At 42.0% G+C, this 23,279-nt stretch overlaps 1 protein-coding gene and 1 pseudogene across 1 annotated transcript; one reads left to right on the plus strand and one right to left on the minus strand.

Moving 5' to 3' along the window:
- Window positions 1-8,511: 8,511 nt before the first annotated feature.
- Window positions 8,512-19,488, minus strand: LOC143118299 (urokinase plasminogen activator surface receptor-like). The gene is made up of 5 exons (XM_076279375.1): window positions 19,380-19,488; window positions 9,759-9,875; window positions 9,387-9,533; window positions 9,029-9,139; window positions 8,512-8,801 (listed from the first exon to the last, which is right to left on the minus strand). The coding sequence occupies exons 1-5, from the start codon at window positions 19,453-19,455 to the stop codon at window positions 8,602-8,604; spliced, it is 651 nt and encodes a 216-aa protein (XP_076135490.1). The 5' UTR covers window positions 19,456-19,488; the 3' UTR covers window positions 8,512-8,601.
- On the plus strand, window positions 16,286-17,306 carry LOC143118297 (serine/threonine-protein kinase tousled-like 1-B pseudogene; annotated as a pseudogene).
- Window positions 19,489-23,279: the final 3,791 nt, after the last annotated feature.

Raw genomic sequence — 23,279 nt, forward strand, 5'->3', positions numbered from 1 at the left:
CTTCCATCAAAGAGAGATGAACTACGAGAGACATCTCATGACGTGAGTACAGCAACTACTGGAAATAACTGAGAATGTAACACAGCAGTCTAATATTACTGTTAATAGAGCAGATGAATGCATCGACCTCACAAAGGGAAATGTGAGTACAGAGCCTTATCACAGGCAAGGTGCCAGACCAAAAAACAAAAAACTTAATACAAGAACTGTAATTACCTCAACACCAGTTAACTCCAGGCCTCGTATCTGAAATACAGACAGATCAGCAAACTACAGTACTACAGGGCTTGTGGTCCTAAGGGGAACCAACAGCCCCTAAAACTATGGAACAGATTTGAATCAAAGAAGATTTCAAGGAACTTTTCTCGGCCCTATATGAGCTTGGAATACAAATTTTCATCATTGGCCCACTCCCAGCAGAGGGAAGCTTTGTATTTACCAGACTATTCAGTTTAAACACCTGGCTCGCAAAAACATGCTTTTCAGTTGGGATTAATTTTATTGACAATTTTAACTTTTTCTGGAATCGCAGGGAATACTTCAGACCAAATAGCACAGAGCTGAGTTGGACTGGGGCCAAGATCTTAACTGAAAACTATCACCTCTCTCTCCTGCACCCAACATTTTTTCCGCCAACCTTGAGCCGAGCCTCTGATAAGCACTCAGTAGCCATACAGACGGAACAAGCTGATGACGTCAACAACTCAGCTAAACCAAAACACTCTGCACAGGCTGAAACAGAGATATGCCCAACCCCCCCTGCTGTGGGGCCCTCTGGTAACCACCCGCTAGCCTCCACTGAAATGCAGACATTGGAGAAACATAAACAACCTGCTCATCAATTCTCAGCCATGTCCACTGGACAAGATACTGTAAGATGGGTGCTGCTGAAATGATTGTAACACCAGTACAAATATCCCTCCCTACCTCCGTCAACTTGTCACCACAAAGACACAACAACATGGAATACACTACTGGAATACCTGCTGAAAGTGGAGCGTCTGCAACAAACTTCCCATAACCTCAGCAGGCAGATGGAGACATGTCGGGACCCAGTAAGCCCATGACATTCTCTATTCCTGTATTGACAAGAAATAGAAGACAAATGCATCAAGCTTTTTCAGTTTTTTGAGTGCTACCAGAGCAAATAAAAGAGGTGGGGGGGATAGCCACAATTTTCAAGATGTCTTTTCAGTGCAATCAGTCATCATTCGGTGACTTTACTTCATTTGAATATCTGTGTGCACGTGCTAAGTCTTCTTCTCAGATTTTATTACTGACAATCTACAGGCCTCCAAAACATTCAGCTTAAGTTTTTCTTGAAGAGCTAGGTGAACTGCTATCAGTCATTTGCATAGAGTTTGACTGTCTTATTATATCAGGGGATCTAAACTTGCATGTGGATAACAACTAGATGTACCGCAGAGCTGTACAAAATAAGACCGCTGCCCAGTCCAGCACATTTTTTCCACAAAGTCACGTTTGTCAAATTGTGTTCATTTCCTACTTTGTTCCTTTTTTGTGTTTGTAATTGAGTGTGTGCAGAGTGTGTCGTTGTTTTTGTGTATATGTGTGCTTCTGTATGTGTTTATTGAGTGTGTGTGCCTGCATGTCAGTTAGTTTTTTTGTGTTTGTTTTTTGTGTGTGTGCTTGTGTATGTAGGTGTGTTTGTATGTGTGGGTGTATGTGTGTGAGGGTGTGTGTGCCATAACCACCATAATTTAACAATGTTAACAAACATCAAATGTAAAGTATATATATGAACCAACCAATGTAATGTATATATATATGAACCAATTAGACACTGGGAGGATGATTACAAGGCCAAATTGAATGAACCAGGGGTCCGTTGCACAAAAGCAGAATTAAGACATCCGGGATAAGTTACTGAGCTGCGCTCAATGAATCCAAAACAAGAGTGTACAGGCTTAATTGGTTGCACAAAGACCAAGCCAGGATGAGCAGACACGGATTCATCAAGCCAGGTGAAACCTATCCTGGATAAGTGCGCGCTCACGGCTCCCTCAAATAGACCCCGCCACCGATCACAGATTCACTGATTCACCATGGCAACTAGCGGCTTCATTGCTTCTTCTACGGTGTGAAGTAGGTAGCGATAGCCTTTTCACAACAGCAACAAACAGCAACACCTCTGTTTAGGAGAATATTGCAACTAGTTCCGCGACCACCACGTGCGAAATGGTTAGGCACTCCCGTGATGTCACATTGTCGCATGACAGGTCGGGAATGGCGAATATGTAAAAGTTAATTAATGATCACAAACGTTTAAATAATGACAATGGGTCTAGGTATATGTGATAACAATGTGTAGTGGGCAGTGGAATAATTATTGGTTTCCGTTTGTGGTGACTGCTGACTGAGATAAGGGATGAGATTAAATAGATCCTGGAACTTAGCCTGGTTTGGAGCAGGCTAGCTCCAAAGAATAAATTGCCATGGTAACTTATACCATAACATATCCTGCTGCCCCCTATCCCGCTTTTGTGCAACTGGATCACGGATAAATTGAGCCAGGATAACCAAGATATCCCGGCTTAATCCCTTATCCTAGTTTTGTGCAATAGGCCCCAGGTTGGGAATTTACATTACATTACATTTAGCAGACACTTCTTGACCAATTTAGCCAGCAAATCAGGGAACCACCTACACTTTGCGATAAGTGCCATGGGATCTTTAACAACCATGGTGAGTCAGGACCTCGATTTAACATTCATGCAAAGGAAAACATCTCCTGCAGTACAGTGTCCCTGTCACTGCAGAGCATTGGGATTGATATTTGTTTGGTGGCTTTTGGCCACAGGGAAGAGTGCCACCTACTGGCCAGCCACCAACACCACTTCCAGCAGGAACCTACTCTTCCAAGAAGGTTTCTTATCCAAGTACTAACTAGGCCTACTTAGCTTCAGTAATTCTGCTGGTTTGGCTGCTGGCTAAAAACAAAACGTGAAAGGCATATATGATTCTAACTGTCTCACTGAATTGCATTATTCACACTCAATTCTCACTGGTATCTTCTAGATAACAAGTACCAAAACATGATTAGTTCATAGATTTCACATGTAAAATATATTTTATACAACTCCACCACCATCTTGCCTGTTCATAATTCTGAGAAATTCTTGAATTGTGTGCATGTGTGTGTGTACGTGGGTGTGTGTGGGTGTGTGTGTGTGTGTGTGTGGGGGAGAAAAATATATATAAATATAAAATAAATAAATGAATAAATAAATTAAATGTAAAAAAAAAATCCTGAGGTTTGAGGTTGATTGGCTATGAGGAAGAGTATGACAGTTCAGCATCCTGGTGGCGTGTAGATAGAAAGTGTCTCTGTATCTGCTGGTACAGTTCTGCATGCTCTTGTGCCTTCTACCAGATGGTAGGAGGGTGAAGAGACTGTGGCTGAGATGACGGTGGTCAGCGAGAATTCACTTGGTCTTTCTCCTGCAGCGCTGGCTGTAAAGGTCCTGAATAGTTGGTAACTCAGTCCTTGTAATGCACTGCGCTGACCTGCCCACCCTTTGCAGAGCTTTGTGGTCAGTATTTCACCGTCCATACCAAACTTCCTCAGCCGCTGAAGAAAGAAGAGCCGCTGTCTTGCTGACTTGTGACCATACCTATATGGTGTGACCAGCTCAGATCCTTGCTAATGTTAGTTCCAAAGAATCTGAAGCGCTGACTCTCTGCAGACTCATCATCACTCGTGATACGGCCGACTACGGTGGTGTCATCAGCAAACTTAATGATGGTGTTTGAGGTGTGAGTTGCCATACAGTCATGAGTGTACGAGTACAGCAGGGGGCTTAACACACATCCCTGCGGTGCACCAGTGCTGAGTGTTAGAGTGGAGGAGATGATGTTACCCAGCCATACCGCCTGTGTCCTGACAGTCAGGAAGTCAAGGATCCAACTGCACAGGGAGGAAATGATGTTCAGGTCTCTCAATTTCATGATCAGCCTGGATGGAACTACGGTGTTAAAAGCGGAGCTGTAATCGATGAAGAGCATCCGTACATAGGTGTTTTTCTTATCCAGGTGAGAGAGAGCAGTGTTCAAAGCAAATGCTATTGCATCGTCTGTGGACCTGTTTGGCCTATAGGCAAACTGGAGTGGGTCTAATGTAGAAGACAGGGAGGATGTAATATGATCTTTAACTGACCGCTCCAAGCACTTCATAACAACAGAGGTGAGAGCAACAGGGTGGTAATCTTTAAGGCTGCTCACTGTTGATATCTTAGGGACTGCAATGATGGTGGACCTCTTGAAACATGCAGGGATAACAGACTGAAGCAGGGAAAGATTATAGATGTCCATAAAGACCTCAGCTAGTTCAGATGCGCAAGCCTTGAGAACACGACCTGGGATGTTGTCAGGTCCTGGATCCTTATGTATATTCACCCTTCTAAATGATTTACACACATCTCTTTCCGATAACTGAAATGGGCAGCAATCTTACTCTAACAGAGGCTCTGACCTGATGTCGTTCTCAAAGTGGGCGTAGAAGGAGTTCAGCTTCTCTGCAAGAGAAGCAGACACCTCCTCTGCTCTGCAGCTCTTTCCTTTGCAGTCCGTAAATGTGCTTAGCCCACTCCACACGTTCGTGGTGTTAGAGCCGATGTAGTATGACTCCACCTTCTCCCTGTACTGTCTCTTAGCCCTTTTAATTGATTTCCTTAGTTCAGTGTTTTTCAACCTTTTTTGTCCCACGGCACACTAACATCCTGTGTGAAGAAAAAAAACATACCATAGCCTAAAATTTCAAATAATACACAGATATGGCCTTATTATGGCTTCTATGCAAGACCTGCTCAATAAAACAAGCGCCCTCTGTTTCATTTGTAGGTGACTATATCTAATTTAATTAGTTATGAACTGGATATGTGATGATTCTGTGAATACTGGATATGGGGCCCCCGTTGTACAATGCCTGCATACCACAAATAGTGCAATCATACAATCAATGAGAGCATGTGGTTATAAATTCTTTGATGCAACAGTTGCTTTTCTGGACCAGTGAGTGACATTTGGGTAACACATGGGGCTGTATTTTGGGTCACCAGCGCATGGCGTAAAGTTCGTTATTCACCGGCGCGAAGTTGAATTCGTTATTTTGCACCTTTATTTTTTAAGCATTGCGCCCAGGGGTGTGGCAATTAACAACCTAGGGAGGGACCTGGCGCATTGTCTAAAAATCGCTATCATACACCACCTAAACCTGGTCAGAAGTCAATGGCGAGTTGTTCATATGCTATTTTAAGAGCGCATGTCAACAGTCATATTGGCAGGTGCACGCACCATCCTTCTATCATTCATGAACGCACACCAGCGCACGTCCATGCAAAGCATTACAAATTGCATGATTACAATGGTAAACATAATTAGAATAAAGATATTACGAAATACTGTACATCTCATGATGAGTAGTTATTCACCATCATTTGCAAATTGGTAATGACGGTTAAAAGTGATTAGGGGAGAGGCGAGAGACACGTATGGAGCACAGCTGAAGATGCACTGTCACGAGATATAAGCAACTCCTCTGCAGGATAAATGTTGTTTTATTCAGTCATTTGAGCAACATTAGGGTAAGTGTTGCTTTTTCCAGCCTATGTTTTCGATGGTAACCCATTGTCAGTCAATAGTGAAAGTAACTGCATATAACTGTCTTGTCGTTGACTGACTCCTTGGTGAAGTTAGTTTCACTTTGCCAATGAGTTCAAATAATAGACGAGTGCAAATGCGTGAAGGCTATGCTAGGTTTTAGTAAAGCATGGTTTAAGAATGACTATTCCATACGGTCTCGCAAGCAGCCTCCTTCAAATGCGCTGTTGAATGCCAAAATACCGATGCATTTATTTGACATATCGCGCGTTGCGCCGTTAAAGGGAATGACAGATGTCATTCTCATTGGTTTAAAATGATGTTACGCCCCAAACACACCCATATGACTGATTAAAAGACCTAGGAACACCTTGTTACGCCATGCGCTCCACTTTTGAGAACGAAACCCCTCCCAATGTGAACTGGACATCCTACTAAATTTGAATAGACTTTTGACGAGTGACGATGCACTTTAGAATGTCATGATAGGGCCCATGATCTCTCACGGCACAGTGGTTGAAAAACACTGCCTTAGTTCATAACGTGCTTTACTGTACTCACTTGGGCTGCCAGAATGGAAGGCGGGGCGCTTTGTAGGCATGACTGTAAGGTGTGCAGGCGTGAGTTGGAAAGCTCACATGTTGAAAATTCCAACATCCCTAGCCTAAGAGGCGATTCAATTGAAGAGACAAAGTTTTAAAACAACATTTTCATATGGATGTGGTTGATTTGAGATATCGTTTGTAGGTCAAGGTATGGTAGTTTTAAGTTAAAAATGTACTTAGTATTGCAACATCAATGTTAAAGGATGATAACTTTGAATATGTTGTGCTATGGAACCATTGATACTTTGTGCATGCTCAATACCTAACCAATTCATGGTGGGAACAAAGCATGGTTCATCTCAAAGCATAACATAAGATGCAACTCAGCTCCAAATTCTGTCTCTAAGCATATATATAATGAGATGAGCCTACTGTGTCCAGCCTCATTTATATCAATGCTATTTTGTGACATGTTAGATATAAAGACTAAAGTGTTCCATAGTTCAGGCCACAATCTCATATTTTAATGTTGTTTATCAAGTTTATATTTTATTGTGCCTAGTCCTATAAAAACAAACATACAATTGAAATGTCACCCATTTATTTTCCATCACAATCTCAAACATTTTCCATATTATATATATTTTTTAATTTAACAAAGGTTAATATGTATTTTTAAAAAAATGAAAAGCAACCTTTCAATCACAACATCCAAGCCTGCGTGCAATGAGCACACATTCACAAATGGCCTCCCTCTGCCCGCCTCTATGGAAATTTAACATAGGGGTATGTATACTTATGGCCCCTTTATTTTGAGGAAGAACATTTATTTATTTACGATACATTATTCATTCACAAAAATTGGAGTCCTTAAAGTTTGGATTTTTCCTCATTTTGTTAATTAAGGCATTACGATAGTTTTCCAAAACATGATTTTTTATTCCTCTTTTTAGTCAACTTTAGCATGTGTATGTACAGGGTATGTAAGCTTCAGGTTTCAACTATATATATTCATTCAATGCTATTTTGTTATTCTGTGACATGTTAGATGTAAAGACTAAAGTGTTCCATTGTTCAGTTCACAATCTTATATTTTAATGTTGTTTATAAAGTTAATTTTTTGTGCCTTAGGCCAGGGGTCATGTTAACACATTTTATGTACACACATGTGCACAAACAGATACACACACATACATTCACAGTAATCATACGTATGACACATACTCACACAGTAGACATATGTACGCTTGCACAGGCACATACGCAGGCACACACACAAGCATGCACGCACACACACACACACACACACACACACACACACACATAACATAAACATGTACATGCACATATGCACACAATTCAAGAATTTCTCAGAATTATGAACAGGCAAGATGGAGGTGGGGTTGTATAAAATGAATTTTACATGTGAAATCTATGAACTAATCATGTTTTGGTACTTGTTGTCTAGCAGATACCAGTGAGAATTGAGTGTGGATAATGCAATTTAGTGAGACAGTTAGAATCATATAGGCCTTTCAGCGTGATTTATTTTTGTGGAAAAAATGTGCTGGACTGGGCGGCGGTCATATTTTGTACCGATCTGCGGTACATCTAGTTAGGACAAATACTTGCTGTGGAGACGACACACTTTAGGCTATTCAGAAATTATTTGCGAGTTCATTGCAGCCTGATTATTAGCCTATATTTAAAGCCTAACATCTCTGGTGTGGTTTTGATGATCAGAAAAGTAATTTTCCTTAGCTATACTGAAATAGGCCAATGATGTCAAGTGCGCTTCTGTGGGGTTAGGGTGGGCGCAGTGGACTCGGAGTGCTGTCGCGGAACATTGGAATTTGTGGCTGCCCAGGACTTTTCTAAAACTTCTCTATCACCCGCACAATAAAATTATGTATTTAGCAGTCTAAATCCGAAACATGTCAAAAATAGGTTCCCGCGCTCCAGACTCCGCTAGCGGTGAATGGCAACAGACTTATATGCAACTTCTTTTAAAGAAGTTTTAGGCCTGTTATGTGTATGTGACAAATAAATGAAATAAATATGACAAATGACACAAAGACAGTCACTGAATAGTGAATACTACCAAAAATATTAAACAAATAACTCTTGTTGTCATAGACTGGGTTGCCGTGTTTTATGGTAACAGTTTGGTATCCAACTTTCTGGATACCAGCTGATTTGGCAATAAAATGCAAGGCCATTGCTCAATAAATGTAAACATTTAAGAATAACAGAGTTTTATCAGGCAGGGAATGATATAAATATCCAGATTGACTAATGTCTGAAATATTTAGTTGTTATTTGTATTGAACTGCTACTCACACACAAATGAAAACAAAGCTTTGTTTATTTGCTCCTCACTTACATAGAGGTGTTCAATTGAGAGTAAGTAAGTTGTGCTAAAAAAGTTGCAGCCAGCTCAGTGTAAGAGCAGAGCGGAAACCAGAGGCCAGAACAGGAGCAGGACGCTGTGGCCAGCACTCCAGGCGCTATTACACAGATTCCCCTCACAGCAGGACACGTCCCCCGCCGCTGCCTCCAGCTGGGACGCGAAGGCTCCAGAGCAGACAGCACGCGTGGCACAGCCCTTTACAGTGGTGCTCTGTCCTGCTACGTCCACTAGCGGAGATAGGAGAAGACAAATGAGGAGAGAGAAAGAGTTGGAAACATGCAGCCTACATTTTCCACAGTGCTCAGATTTCTGTTATATAAATAATTACATAAGCATATATATAATATAATATACATAATTACATATAAATATATATATATATATATATATATATATATAGTTTCGTTTAAAATACACATTTACACTGCACTCCCAGAAAGACACACACACACACCTGATGCTGTGAGACATCGATCTTCATTACCGAGACACTGAAGTGTCGATGAGCAGTTTGTCAAGCCACAGGTGAAACACTGCCTCCCGTTGGCCATGTTGTTTACTACAGCTTCAATATAAACCATATTGTTAGCTGCATACAGGTTGTCAATGGGTTTATATGAGGAAAATCAACTGAATGAATGTTGTGGGTAGGGTGAGTATTGGCTGGAAATGCCATTTGACTGAGCACGCACAGAAGAGACAGGAGCATTAGAAGCAATTTGCAGAGGACTGGAATTGGCAAATGCAAATTGTACCTTTTAACCATGTGTGACTGTGACAGAATGGGGTTCAGGTTTGCACACACAAATTACCTGCTGGTGCTCCGGTGTTGCAGTTGTCTGTGGTACAGCACAAGGTGCTCAAAGTTAGCCTTACACTTCCTAAGTTCAGGGAACCATTGAAACACTGATCATTGGGGAAGCAGCTTTTGGCATTTGCTTCAGCTATCTTTGAATTCCCTGCAAATATGCAACAACAAAAAACGGATCAGAAACCAGAAACTGAACAGAAAAAAAAGACACTCTGCATGTGATTATGGACCAATAGAAACCACGAAAAAGAAAATCTAGACTTCAGTATGAGGAAGTTCGGGATATGGGAAGACTTGTTTAAACAAAATGAGATATTGTAGATGATTAACACAAATGTCAGTGTTAGTCTATGTAAAGGGTACATTTTCTCACCTACGAATGAGGCAACTGTGATGCTGGCACATGAGCCAAGAACTGCAGGGCACTGCAGCGATGATCCAGTGCAAGATCCACTCGCACTAACGCACGTGATGCACTCCAGTCCTTTTGCTACAGAGATTCAAATGAAGTTTATGCTTAAGAAGGAACACAGTGGGAAATCCCCTTTTCATACATTTTCAACCTATGTGGTACCTATCTAGCGCCAAGGGGGTAGTCAATTCGTCTGAAATCGGCAAAAAAGGGTCAGGCTCCTACCCACGACAACACTGTTACTTGGTGCAATGCCAGACTCTCAGGGTGGACATTGGCAATGTGCTTCCATTCTCCATGTAAAGTCATTGTAAAGTGAAAATGAGTTTTAGGTAAATTATTAAGGTAAAATAACTACATAAAGCGGAAAAAACTGAAAAAACTCAATTTTTCATAACAATTGATAATTTTATGATAATAATCAAATTTGGAAGAGAAACTCCCGAAGGAGATCTGATCAGATTTAGAATCATATAGGCATCTCGGATTAGGCCCGTGGGATGACAAATATGGATTTTATTAGGTGAAAAAGGGTAGAAAACATAATACAGTTACATATTTTACCATAAATCAATCAAATAATATTTTTAAAAAGTAAAAAGAAACAGGATTTTTTTATATTGATGTTGAATATTTATGGGGGGTGCTGTGGTGAAGCTGGCTGTAGTGCCACATTTAGGTCCACGGGGAAGGCAGGTTCTAGTCCAACCCAGGTCATTTCCAGATTCCATCCCATCTCTCTCTCCCACTTGATTCTTATTATTGTTATTATTAAAGGAATAAAAGTGAAGGGCCACACATACACACACACACACACACACACACACACACACACACACATATATATATATATATAAAAAACATTAAGGGAACACTTTTCCACAATTGTTAATACACATTTTTTGAAACCTTCCACCCTTTTCTCCATTCTCAAACTACATTCACAGAATGTCTGACAGTTCTTGCAAAATAAAACACTCGCCTCAAAAGTTTTACTTGTGCTCAGAACCAAATAGTGTCAGAGTACCGATCCAGTGTGATTTGAGTGGAGTGTGAGGACACTGCAAAAATAGCAGATACAGTGTGATGCAATAAATAATTGGCACAATCAACACAGTGAATATAAATGAACCACAATGATTCATTTCAGTTGATGGTAAGGTATTTGGTGTGTTTAAATTTCCTTTCATTATAGCTTCCCTTTCCACATTCCACAATGGGGAGAAGTTCACCTTGTCTAATTAAAAATTCTAATTCCTTCTTACCTGCATACTTGAGTCTAAGGCCACGTCTACACGAAATCAACGGATGTATTTTCTCTTACCGCTTTCACACCTTTTAACGATACTGGTAAAGAAAAAACCAGCGTGCACACGGAGTGGGGCTATGTCGTCATAAAATTGTTGGCTTTGCCGTCTACAATGCAAAAGTTAACCGGCGATTTCAAAAAATTCCACTTTGGAACCCGGTTACAAAAACTACCGGTTACAGCCTCCTAAAATGCCGGTGTTGTGTACACACAAGGCCTAACCGATAACATAAATTCACCGGTTTTAAAAAAAAAAACAGCGTCGTTTAGACGGGCCCTAATTCCCTAACAAGTAGGCCACGGATACCCGTCATGGCCCCCAGGGGCCAAATCCGAGGCACCTACAATTCTAAATCTGATCAGACCCCCTTTGTGAGTTTTTATTCCAAATTCGATGCTTTTATCACAAAGTGATAATGTGCTTAATTGCCCCACTAATAGTGTTGCTAAGGTATTTAGTAGATGTTTTTTTTGCCCAAAGTGGCATACAAATGAATTGCACAAAGATCAGTGAAAGGAATATTTCATTGAAACTGAAATGTCAACTTAAAATATATAGAAACTAGATGTACCGCAGAGCGGTACAAAATATGACCGCCGCCCAGTCCAGCACATTTTTTCCACAAAAAGAAATCACGCTGAAAGGCCTATATGATTCTAACTGTCTCACTAAATTGCATTATCCACACTCAATTCTCACTGGTATCTGCTAGACAACAAGTACCAAAACATGATTAGTTCATAGATTTCACATGTAAAATTAATTTTATACAACCCCACCTCCATCTTGCCTGTTTATAATTCTGAGAAATTCTTGATTGTTTGTGTTATGTTTATGTTATGTGTGTGTGTGTGTGTGTGAGTGTGTGAGAATAGCAGAACCCTGGCTATTGTTCTTGCTGTCCAACACTTTGAAGTGTACCTGGGTGCTTCAGATAAAACGGTCATTTATAGTGATCATGACCCCCTGAAGTTCCTCAGCCGCATGAGAAACGCCAATCAGCGTCTGATGCGGTGGAGCTTGATTCTACAACCCTTTAACATCGAGGTCAAGCATATCCGCGGTACTGATAACGTCTTGGCAGACGCTTTATCTAGAGTACCTTAGCCCAGTATTTTCATGTCTGCAGTTATTTTATAACTGTATTGACATGTTTATTTTTGTTTCTTTTTCTGTGTGTTTATTTGTGTATGCTGTGAGTGAGTGTGTGTGAGTGCGTTTGTACTTTAAATTACAGCATTGCTGTAAAAAGTAATTCAGTTTTGAAATTGTCACATGCATCTCTGTTGTGGGATCCCAGTGGTGGCCCCGCCATTCGATCATGTCATTGTTGATATTGTTGGTCCACTTGTGCGCTCCACGAGTGGATATCTATATCTTTTAACAATGATGTGTGCAGCTACTCGTTTTCCGGAGGCTATCCCTCTGCGAAAAATTTCTGCCAAAGTGGTGTTAAAGGAGCTTCTCAAATTTTTTTCTATGTTTGGTCTGCCAAAAATCATCCAGACTGATCGTGGGTCGAATTTCATGTCTCGCGTGTTCACCCGTGTTTTGAAACAGCTTAGCATTCAACATAATGTTTCCAGTGCCTATCATCCTGAAAGCCAGGGGGCACTGGAACGGTATCACCAAACGCTGAAGAGCATGTTGCGTGCATATTGCTTGGAGTCTGGTAAGGATTGGGCAGATGCAGTTCCCTGGCTGCTGTTCGCCTGTAGAGAGGTGAGACAGGAATCACTTGGTTTTAGTCCTGCTGATCTTGTTTTTGCACACACTCCACGAGGTCCATTGGCCGTATTGAAAGATCAGTTTTTAAGTGAACTTCCTGCAAAAGACATCTTGAGCTATGTGTCACACTTTCGTTCTCGTTTACACAGAGCCCGTGAATTAGCCCGTGAGAATCTTGAGAGAGCACAAGGCAAGATGAAACACTGGTATGACCGTAAGACCACAGATCGACACTTTAAAGTGGGCGATAAAGTACTTATGTTACTTCCCATCCCTGGATCTGCTCTACAGGCCCGTTTTAGTGGTCCATATGAGGTAGTACATAAAGTTTCTGACCGCGATTATGTAATCGCTACTCCAGACCGACGGCAGCAGAAGCGTCTTTGTCACATTAACATGTTGAAGCCTTATTTTGAGCGTGCTTCTGCTTCTGCTTGCCTAGGTTCATCTCCAGCTGTGCTGGAGTCTGATTCGACGAGTGACAAATCGGTGCTGTTGTCTGTTGTGGTGGAAGAGAGTGATGAGACCGAAAATAACCCATCTCGTGCTTTAATTGAGGGTCGTCTTAACAACACTGAAATGCTCTCAGTTTTGGCTGATCACCTCCCACATCTCACAGACTCCGAGAAGGCTGACATTTTGGACATTGTCCATCAATTTCCAGAGTTGTTTAGTGATGTTCCAAAACAAACTCATGTCATCGAGCATGACATTGATGTTGGAACAACAGCACCGATAAAGCAACATCCATACAGGGTCAATCCTTTGAAACGTGCTGTGTTAAAGAAAGAAGTACAGTACATGCTTTTAAACAACATTGCAGAACCTAGCATGAGTGCATGGAGCTCTCCATGTCTCTTGGTGGCAAAGCCTGACGGTACGTTCCGGTTTTGTACTGATTATCGGCGTGTTAACGCAGTTACCAGACCTGACTGCTACCCGTTGCCCAGGTTGGATGATTGTATTGATCAGGTGGGATCTGCAGTCTTTGTTAGTAAGTTTGACTTGCTGAAAGGCTATTGGCAGATTCCCCTCACCAGTCGTGCAAGAGAAATATCTGGCTTTGTTACCCCAGATGACTTTTTGAATTACCGCGTTATGGCCTTTGGAATGCGTAACGCTCCCGCAACATTCCAGCGGTTAATCAATACAGTGTTGTCTGGTATGTCTGGCTGTGAGGCCTATTTGGACGATGTGGTCCTTTATAGTGCGTCATGGCAAGAACATGTTCAGCAGATCCGAGATCTATTTTGTCGACTGTCTGCAGCCAATTTGACCATCAACTTGGCCAAATGCGAAATTGGCAAAGCAACAGTCACTTACTTGGGTAGAGTAGTAGGAGGTGGCAAGGTGCGTCCTTTGGATGCCAAAGTGTCTGCTATCTGTAGTTTCCCTCCCCCTGTTGATCGTCGTGAGTTACGCAGATTTCTAGGTATGGTGGGCTACTACCGTGGCTTCTGCAAAAACTTTTCATCTGTAGTAGCTCCACTGACAAATTTACTCAGTCCAAAGGTGGTATACCAGTGGTCTGACCAGTGTCAGAGCGCCTTTGAGAATGCGAAGGCATTACTTATTTCGGCTCCCGTGTTGGCTGCACCTAACTTTGCGACACCTTTTTTTTTAATGGTTGACGCGAGCGATCATGGTGCTGGTGCTGTCCTCCTCCAAGATGGTGTTGAGAATGTCCATCACCCCGTTTGCTACTTCTCTAAGAAGCTCAATCAACATCAACGGCGGTACTCCACCATCGAAAAGGAGACCCTGGCTATTGTTCTTGCTGTCCAACACTTTGAAGTGTACCTGGGTGCTTCAGATAAAACGGTCATTTATAGTGATCATGACCCCCTGAAGTTCCTCAGCCGCATGAGAAACGCCAATCAGCGTCTGATGCGGTGGAGCTTGATTCTACAACCCTTTAACATCGAGGTCAAGCATATCCGCGGTACTGATAACGTCTTGGCAGACGCTTTATCTAGAGTACCTTAGCCCAGTATTTTCATGTCTGCAGTTATTTTATAACTGTATTGACATGTTTATTTTTGTTTCTTTTTCTGTGTGTTTATTTGTGTATGCTGTGAGTGAGTGTGTGTGAATGCGTTTGTACTTTAAATTACAGCATTGCTGTAAAAAGTAATTCAGTTTTGAAATTGTCACATGCATCTCTGTTGTGGGATGTTTGTGTGGCACCACATATGTCTTGTTCTTTGTGGTTATGGAGACTGGAGTCACCATTTTGGTGTGGGGGTGTGTTACGTCCCTCCACTACCTATGGTGGTGCTGTTTCCTCATTTAATGTTTGGTTGCTCGGCAGTATGTTTTTGCTCTCTGATTGTGTGCAGGTGTGACCTGTAATGAGTGGGCGGAGCCACAACCTATAAAACCTAGGCACCCCAGACAGTCGACAGAGACTTGTGTTCTGGCTACCACGCTGATTATTTGTCTTCCTGCGTTGTTCCTATTGTGTTATAGTTAAACTCCCATTTTGTGTTTTGTAATTTACCTTATTGTTTAATAAACCCCTAGACCAAAACGAGCCCAATTGACTAAGAATAGCTGCCTTAACCACACCATATTCTTCACTTTCACTTGAGCAAAGTAAAGACTATGGTGTGGTTAAGGCAGCTATTCTTAGTTGTTACCAACTAGTCCCAGAAGCTTACCGACAGCGTTTCCGCCGATGTAAGAAAATCGAGCGTCAGACTTACATTGAGTTTGCTCGTGAGAAAGAGGCATTGTTTGATCGGTGGTGTTCGTCAAGTGAGGTAGACAGTCAGGCAAAGTTGCGAGCTTTGATTCTTGTGGAGGAATTTAAAAACTGCTTGCCCGATGTTGTAGCTACTTACCTTCATGAGCATAAAGTCGATTCTCTGCATGAAGCTGCCGTCCTGGCGGATGAATTTGTTTTGACTCACCGCGTCTTCAAAGACCGACATATGCCTGTAGGTTCATCTCCAGTTATGTCCAGATATCCAGCCCAGTCCCAGTCCAGTTATGCTGCGGTCCATTCTTCCAGTAGTCCAGAGCAGGCCTGTTTTTATTGTAAGAAGCCTGGGCACTTGGTGGCAGACTGTCCAGTGCTGAGAAAAAAACAAGCTGCTAAAGGCTTTGGGTTGATTAAAGCGTCTCCACATTCTGCGTCGCGCTGTCTGGAATTTTCAAGCGACGTAGAGACAGGCTATGAACCTTTCCTTAGCGATGGTTTTGTGTCGTTGATAGGTGATAAAAATCTCACTCCCATACGCATCTTGCGTGACACTGGTGCTGCACAATCATTCATTTTGAAAGGGGTTTTGCCTTTGTCTGCAACAACGAAAGATGGCACCAGTGTATTAGTCCTCACTGACATGGTGTTTCAGTAGCAAGAATATGCCCAACTCTCTCAGAGGTGCAGGGTCAAATATGAGGATATAACTAGCATGTTTCACCTTTGTCTCCTGTCTGTCTGCAGTTCCCCATCTCTCAACACTTAAATTGAACCTCTGCTCATTTGATACGGCAGAACAGCTCCTCGCCCACGAGCCTGTCCTTCGACCACGTCATGCACCCCAAACAGCTGGCTGTCAAGTCTGTTCAGACTGATCTTACAGGGCTGAAGCTGGCTGCCCTGGAGAGTAATAAGAGTCTGGACTTGGAGAAGAAGGAGGGCCGCATTGACGACCTTCTGAGGGCTAACTGTGATCTCAGGAGACAGATAGACGAACAACAGAAACTACTTGAAAAGTACAAGGAGCGCTTAAATAAGTGCATCACTATGAGCAAGAAGCTACTTATAGAGAAGAGCACCACGGAGAAGCAGGCGTGCCGGGAGAAGAGCATGCAGGACCGCCTCCGCCTGGGCCAGTTCACCACCGTCAGACACGGGGCGTCCTACACAGAGCAGTGGAGCGACGGCTACGCCTTCCAGAAACTCGTCAAACAGCAGGAGTGGATCAACCAGCAGAGGGAGGACATTGAGCGACAGCGGAAGCTCCTTGCTAAGAGGAAGCCCCCAACAAGCAGCAACCCCGGACGAGCCCCCAAATGTTATGGCCAGGCGCACTGGCCACAACATAGAATGACCGAGAATGACCGAAAAAGTCAATTGGGCTCGTTTTGGTCTAGGGGTTTATTAAACAATAAGGTAAATTACAAAACACAAAATGGGAGTTTAACTATAACACAATAGGAACAACGCAGGAAGACAAATAATCAGCGTGGTAGCCAGAACACAAGTCTCTGTCGACTGTCTGGGGTGCCTAGGTTTTATAGGTTGTGGCTCCGCCCACTCATTACAGGTCACACCTGCACACAATCAGAGAGCAAAAACATACTGCCGAGCAACCAAACATTAAATGAGGAAACAGCACCACCATAGGTAGTGGAGGGACGTAACAGTGTGTGTGTGTGTGTGTGTGTGTGTGGGGGTGCGTGTGTGCTTGTGTTTGTGCCTGCGTATGTGCCTGTGCATGCAAGCGTACATATGTCTACTGTGTGAGTATGTGTCATACGTATGATTACTGTGAATGTATGTGTGTTTGTGTGTGTATCTGTGCACATGTGTGCACATGAAATGGGTTAACATGACCCCTGGAGGCAAACATACGGAAAAAAATGGTCATCCTAGGCCCTACAGTTCTCAAGATATTCACAGAGAACTGTGTCTGCCCTACCCTCCTTTCGGGGGGTCCAGTCCAGCGGGGGGGCTACAGATCAAAACGAAAAATGACGGTTCCATGCTATCCATGTGGGGGTACATGCCCACCAAGTTTCGTGTACCCCAGTCTTTCAGTGTCCCGGGAATCCTTGTTGGTGTATGTCACTAAATGTACAAATAAATTATTTTATTGTAAGGCCCCCCATGAACGAAAGTACACAAAACTTGGCATGCATTTGGAGGGTGTCATAATGATCCTACACTTTTAATTTCGTGCAGTTTTGACCTTGTCAGCCAGAGATATTGTGATGAAAACACCTAATTTTTTGCTTTACTAGGTGGCGCTATACATGAAATAAGTGGTAATGGGATGGGTTGACATGCCCCCTTAAGACCAACATACATAAAAAAGATGGACCTCCTAGGCCCTACGGTTCTCGAGATATTCACAGAAAACTGTCTCCGGCCACCTACAGGCCAGTTGGTGTATAGTAACATAAATTAATTTATTGTGTGGCCCCCCATGAACGGAATTCCACAAAACTTGGCATGCATACAGAGGGTGTCATAATGATCATACACTTCCAATATCGTGCAGTTTTGACTATGTTAGGTCACAGATACCTTCAATTACAACACCTCATTTTTACTTTTTTGTGTTTAACTAGGTGGCGCTATACATGAAATGAGTGGTTATGGAATGGGTTGACATGGCCCCTTGAGATCAACATACAACAAAAAAATGGTCCTCCTAAACCCCACGGTTTTCGAGATATTCACAGAAAACTGTGTCTGCCCTACCCTCCTTTCGGGGGGTCCAGTCAAGCGGGGGGGTTACAGATCAAAACGAAAAACGATGGTTCCATGCTATCCATGTGGGGTTACATGCCCACCAAGTTTCGTGTACCCCGGTCTTTCAGTGTCCCGGGACTCATTGACGGAAAGTTGGGCATGCGAAAAAGAAAAAAAAAAAAAAATCTGACTAAACCTATATGACCACCGCTTCGCTGCGCGGCGGTCATAATAATCATACATATTTTAGTCACTGACACATTTTAGAATATTTTAAAAACGATTTTCAATGTCATTGCCAGTTATTACAAATGCTGAAGAGTGTCATACATTCAGAGTCCCTTTAATGTCTCCTAGTAAAAGGAGAGAGCAGTCACGCCAGCTAGCCTTGACCTCGGGTCTAAGATACCGCCTACAATACCAAAAATCCAAAGCATTAGTATGTCTGTTAGAGTGCATACTTGACCATTGGAAATTGCAACAAAGTCCTACACAAATGCAAAATGAGAAACATAGTTCTCAGCCATTTCAGTGCTCCCTCACATAGACGTCAACCCAACCTAGGGGCCCCTCAAACACTTCACCCGCTGTGCACTCCTTCGATGGCCTCATGGCAAGCCACCTTACTTCGGACACAATACGAAGGGAGAGTGCAGTGACTGCCCCCAGTGTTGGCCCCATGTTTAGGGTACCAAACCTTCACCCAGATGGCAACAGCAAAGAGCCAGGCTACTGGGTGGCAGTCAAAGCCACACTAAACAGTAGTGACAACACTCCCTCCCATCACCTAAACGTTTCCAGCCTTTGTTGGATTAAAAAATGATTCAAGATTCAGTAAAACAAATTCTGTCCTACATGTAAAATACAGTATGTAAACAGATTGTTGTTGGACACAGAAGTCTATTGAAAGTCAGATTTAGATTTAATTCATAAAGAGCTTCTGGTGTTTCTGAATTAACAATATAGTTGCTAGAGCCATATAGTGCAATATAGTCCAGAGCCCAGATTTCTTTCAATGAATGCACTAAATGAACTACACATTAGTGTTTAATAATCATATTTAACCAGACCACAGATGCTTTTGAAATGGCATTCTTGTATGTCATGTCACTTTCCTACCTTGAGAAAAAAGAAGGCTCATCATCACAAAAGTAACACCAATGACCATCTTGACAGCAAGTAAGTTGAAGCTCATGTGTTGGTGTGTCCTTCAAACGCTAAGGTTTTTATGCAGCGAGACAGGAAGTCTATATGAAAAACATCTCATCCAACAGGTATTTTAACATTGCAATGAAAAAGATATTGCTTATATAAAGAAATTAGCATATGAAGAAATGAAGGTAGTGTGTCTAGGTCTGAGGTACATGTTGAAGTATTTTTATGTTCAAGTCTCTACTGTGTGACATATGGGCTAAGGCTACTGTTGCGTGATGATGTATAAAGTGTATATGATGGGAAATGATGTGATTGATGTCTATTTCCCTATGAGGACAATAGACAGAAAACAGCAGCAAGTCAAAGCCTCAAAGACAGGAACTTTAGCTGTATTGGCAAAGTAATACTGGTAAGTGGTACAACACACAATGGTACAAAACAACAGAATGGATGCCATCTCATTGGTACAAAACAACAGTACCATATGGATCACATCCCATCTCATTGGTACAAAACAACAGTACCATATGGATCACATCCCATCATTGGTACAAAACAACAGTACCATATGGATCACATCCCATCTCATTGCCGTCCCGCCCATAGTGACCCATAACAGTAGCACTGTCTCAAACCTCATCATCCTGGTTAATGAATGAATTATGAATATAAATAAAACTGATTTGATCTATTTCAGAATTATTGGATGAGGTCAAGGCCCGGTCTTTGCTTTGAGGCTTCATGGCAGAATGAATATGTCGCTCCCAATGTCCTCTTTCCACAAGACATAAGAGAAATGCGATGAACCAGTTTTTGTCTCATACAATTACCATAATCTGTAATTACTCATAAATAATGTCACCTTGACATTTATGGTAACACAAAACAAAATGTATTGGTGTCATGTTGGTAGCCGGGCCTCTCTTAGAAAAATGTCTTCATCATAAAGCAAAATGTGTTAGAGAAGATATCTAGTGAAACATTTACTTTAAGGTTCTGTTTGACGAGAATTCATGACTGTTGATTGTCATCATACACTTAATATCATATATAGATGTGGACATTGACATTCAGCAAGGGAAAAGGAGAAGAGAAACTGCACGTGTGTGTGTGTGTGTGTTTGTGTCTGTGTGTGTTTGATTGTGTATCTAGCACCTGCATTTCCTGTAGATGGAATGAAAGTTAGAAAGTTGAAATGAAGAAACAAAAGTCAGCACAACAGTTTGTGTCTGTCTGTGAGTGTGTGTGTCTGTGTGTGTGTGTGTGTGTTTGACTGTGTATGAACCAGTAATCTGGTTTTTGATTTTGAATGTACCACTAAAAATGAAACTCATGGGTCTTCAACTATAGTTAATATAAATCCCTTCAATTAGTGACATATTCTGTGGTACATATTAACTCCAAGGTCAGTCATCAGTACAGAATACTGGCGTTTATTTGCACACCACCCTCTTCATTGTAGAATGTGGACACACAAGCTTAGCTGTAGCCTATTTCCTGAAGATGAAATGAAAGTTAGATTAAAGTGAAGAAACGAAAGTAATAGCACAACAGTGTGCGTGTGTGGCATGTGTACGTATATCTGTGGGGTCTGTGTGTGTGTGTGTGTGTGTGTGTGTGTGTGTGTAACTGTAGGTGGGTGAGGTATGAATAAATACTACATTTCCTTGCATCACTCATGCAAGTAGGCATGTTCTCGGAGATTACAAGATAGGCTAGTATGGATATTCCGAAACAGCCTAGAAGCTTCTTTGCCAAGTGTGTGTACCTAGAAAGAAGGAAGAAGGAAAGCTGGCCTCCCCTTTTACATTGTTAAATTTAATAGATATTATGTATTAAAGGTTGTATAAAGTTGTATTTTTGAATGTTAAAAGTTGAAATTGGTGAATAAACTCTTTTGAGAGGTGGATAAACTCTAATAAGAGGTGGATAAACTCTATTTCTGAAATTTCAGAGGTGGATAAACTGTGTTTACTTGTGTTTAGTCTTCACTACAGCCCTGGGCTAAACAAACTCTTCATGACACTTCTTTACAGTCTATACTCACTTCCGCTCAAGGGCGCTGGAAGGGGGGTGCTGAGGGTGCTGCAGCACCCCCTGCTGGTAGGAGATATATTTTAAAAAATGATTATATATATTTTTAAATAATTACTAATTCGCTGTCTGACATTATTTATATTTTTGTATGTGAAATGATGAGTCAAATAGCAAGGGTTATGGATAGGTTCGAATATAGGCTACTAAAAATTAACGGTTATAGAGTTCAACGTGAACGTGAGTCAGTTAGGCTACAGAACCGTAGCGTGGTTTCAGCTAGTGATAGCGATCAAGTGTGTAGGCCTACGGTTGATATAGGCCCAGGCGCGCCTGCAGGTGTACGTCCGTACGCACTGTGCGTACCATCAGGCTCAACAGCGAGAGAAAATGTCCCTTGTGTGTGTGTGTATTCACACCAAATTGGCCTACCATACCTTCCCAACTATGCACAGTATCCCATTAGCTGCATGCCATCAGGCTATTTACCATTTTCTATTATGTAAAGTTAGTGAACACGTTATCAAAATTAACGTGCACACATTTAGTTTGAGCAGGAGAGAGAATACGCACGCAGGCACGCAATAGACTACTAGTTTTATTTTACTCGGCTATCTATATATGGTTATCAGCACTAGCCTGGCGGGGCCATCCTATATCATTGAGATGTATAGTCTGGCATCGAATCATTCACCTCGATTAATCCAAGGGGCGGGCAGAGAATTGTCTTTCAAACTGCCTAGGCATGCAATAGGCCAGCGCTACGACCATATCCGTATCCGGTAGGCAAAACGGCAAACACATCCTTCTTAGAAAGGAATGACTTAAGTGCATTGTGTTGCTCAATGTGCAGAAAAGCACAAGTCCAACTCCTCCAAAGCTGACGCCAACGCCGATTCAAACAACCGCTCTTCGTTCGCCATAGCCACCTTCCTTGTTGTTCACCGTCAATGGACTGTCGTTATCCTGTTAAGCCCGCCTTAAGACTCTCTAACGAAATAGAGCGCTGTGATTGGAGAACATCCACGGTGTTAAGCCAATAGAAATTCCTATGGTTCGATACTAGACGTACAGGCTGAGCAAATTAATTTGTCGCCGCTAGGGTGCGTCTAGATTTCTAGGCTATATCAGCACACAATGTTGAGCTAATTCACTAACTCAATGCTCATCATGGATATCACAAGTTTTAAACAACAAAAACAGAAAGGATGGAGGCAGCAAAGCTAGGAGTTATTCCAGATGGACAAGAACAAGGTAGGCAATCGGTGTGCTTGTCAGAACGTTAGACTGCACTAAAGCCAGACGTCACCTTACTCTAGAACAAAACTAAAGGTAACTTTAGCCTGTATAGGGCTGTATCAAGTTGTCCAAATGAATAGGTCATTGTAGACGTTGTCGTTGTATTATTGCATGTGGATGTTGTTATGCTATGTAGGCTACTTTTTTGCTGACTGACCAATGCACGGACCAATATTGTTCATGAGTGATTTTTTTTTTTTTTGCGCGGGGGGGGGGTGATGGGTGTGCGTACCATAGCATTAATTCCTGCAGGCGCCCCTGTATAGGCCTACATATTCTATGCGATTTACACGTTCAAAAAAAGCATGGATAAGCTGAAAGAAACTTTAATTGTGTTTTACAGTTTTGCAAAATTAATAAATGTAGGCCTATAGCTATTGAAATCATTTCACTATCCTAGTCGCTAAGATAGAAATTATTAGGACAAATACTTGCTGTGGAGACGACACACTTTAGGCTATTCAGAAATTATTTGCGAGTTCATTGCAGCCTGATTATTAGCCTATATTTAAAGCCTAACATCTCTGGTGT

Source organism: Alosa pseudoharengus, unplaced genomic scaffold (assembly GCF_046254945.1).
Source record: "Alosa pseudoharengus isolate Yale_2024_CS ecotype anadromous, Long Island Sound unplaced genomic scaffold, YU_APseudo_1.1 YU_APseudo_1.1_scf_12, whole genome shotgun sequence".
In the NCBI taxonomy this organism is placed as follows: domain Eukaryota; kingdom Metazoa; phylum Chordata; class Actinopteri; order Clupeiformes; family Clupeidae; genus Alosa; species Alosa pseudoharengus.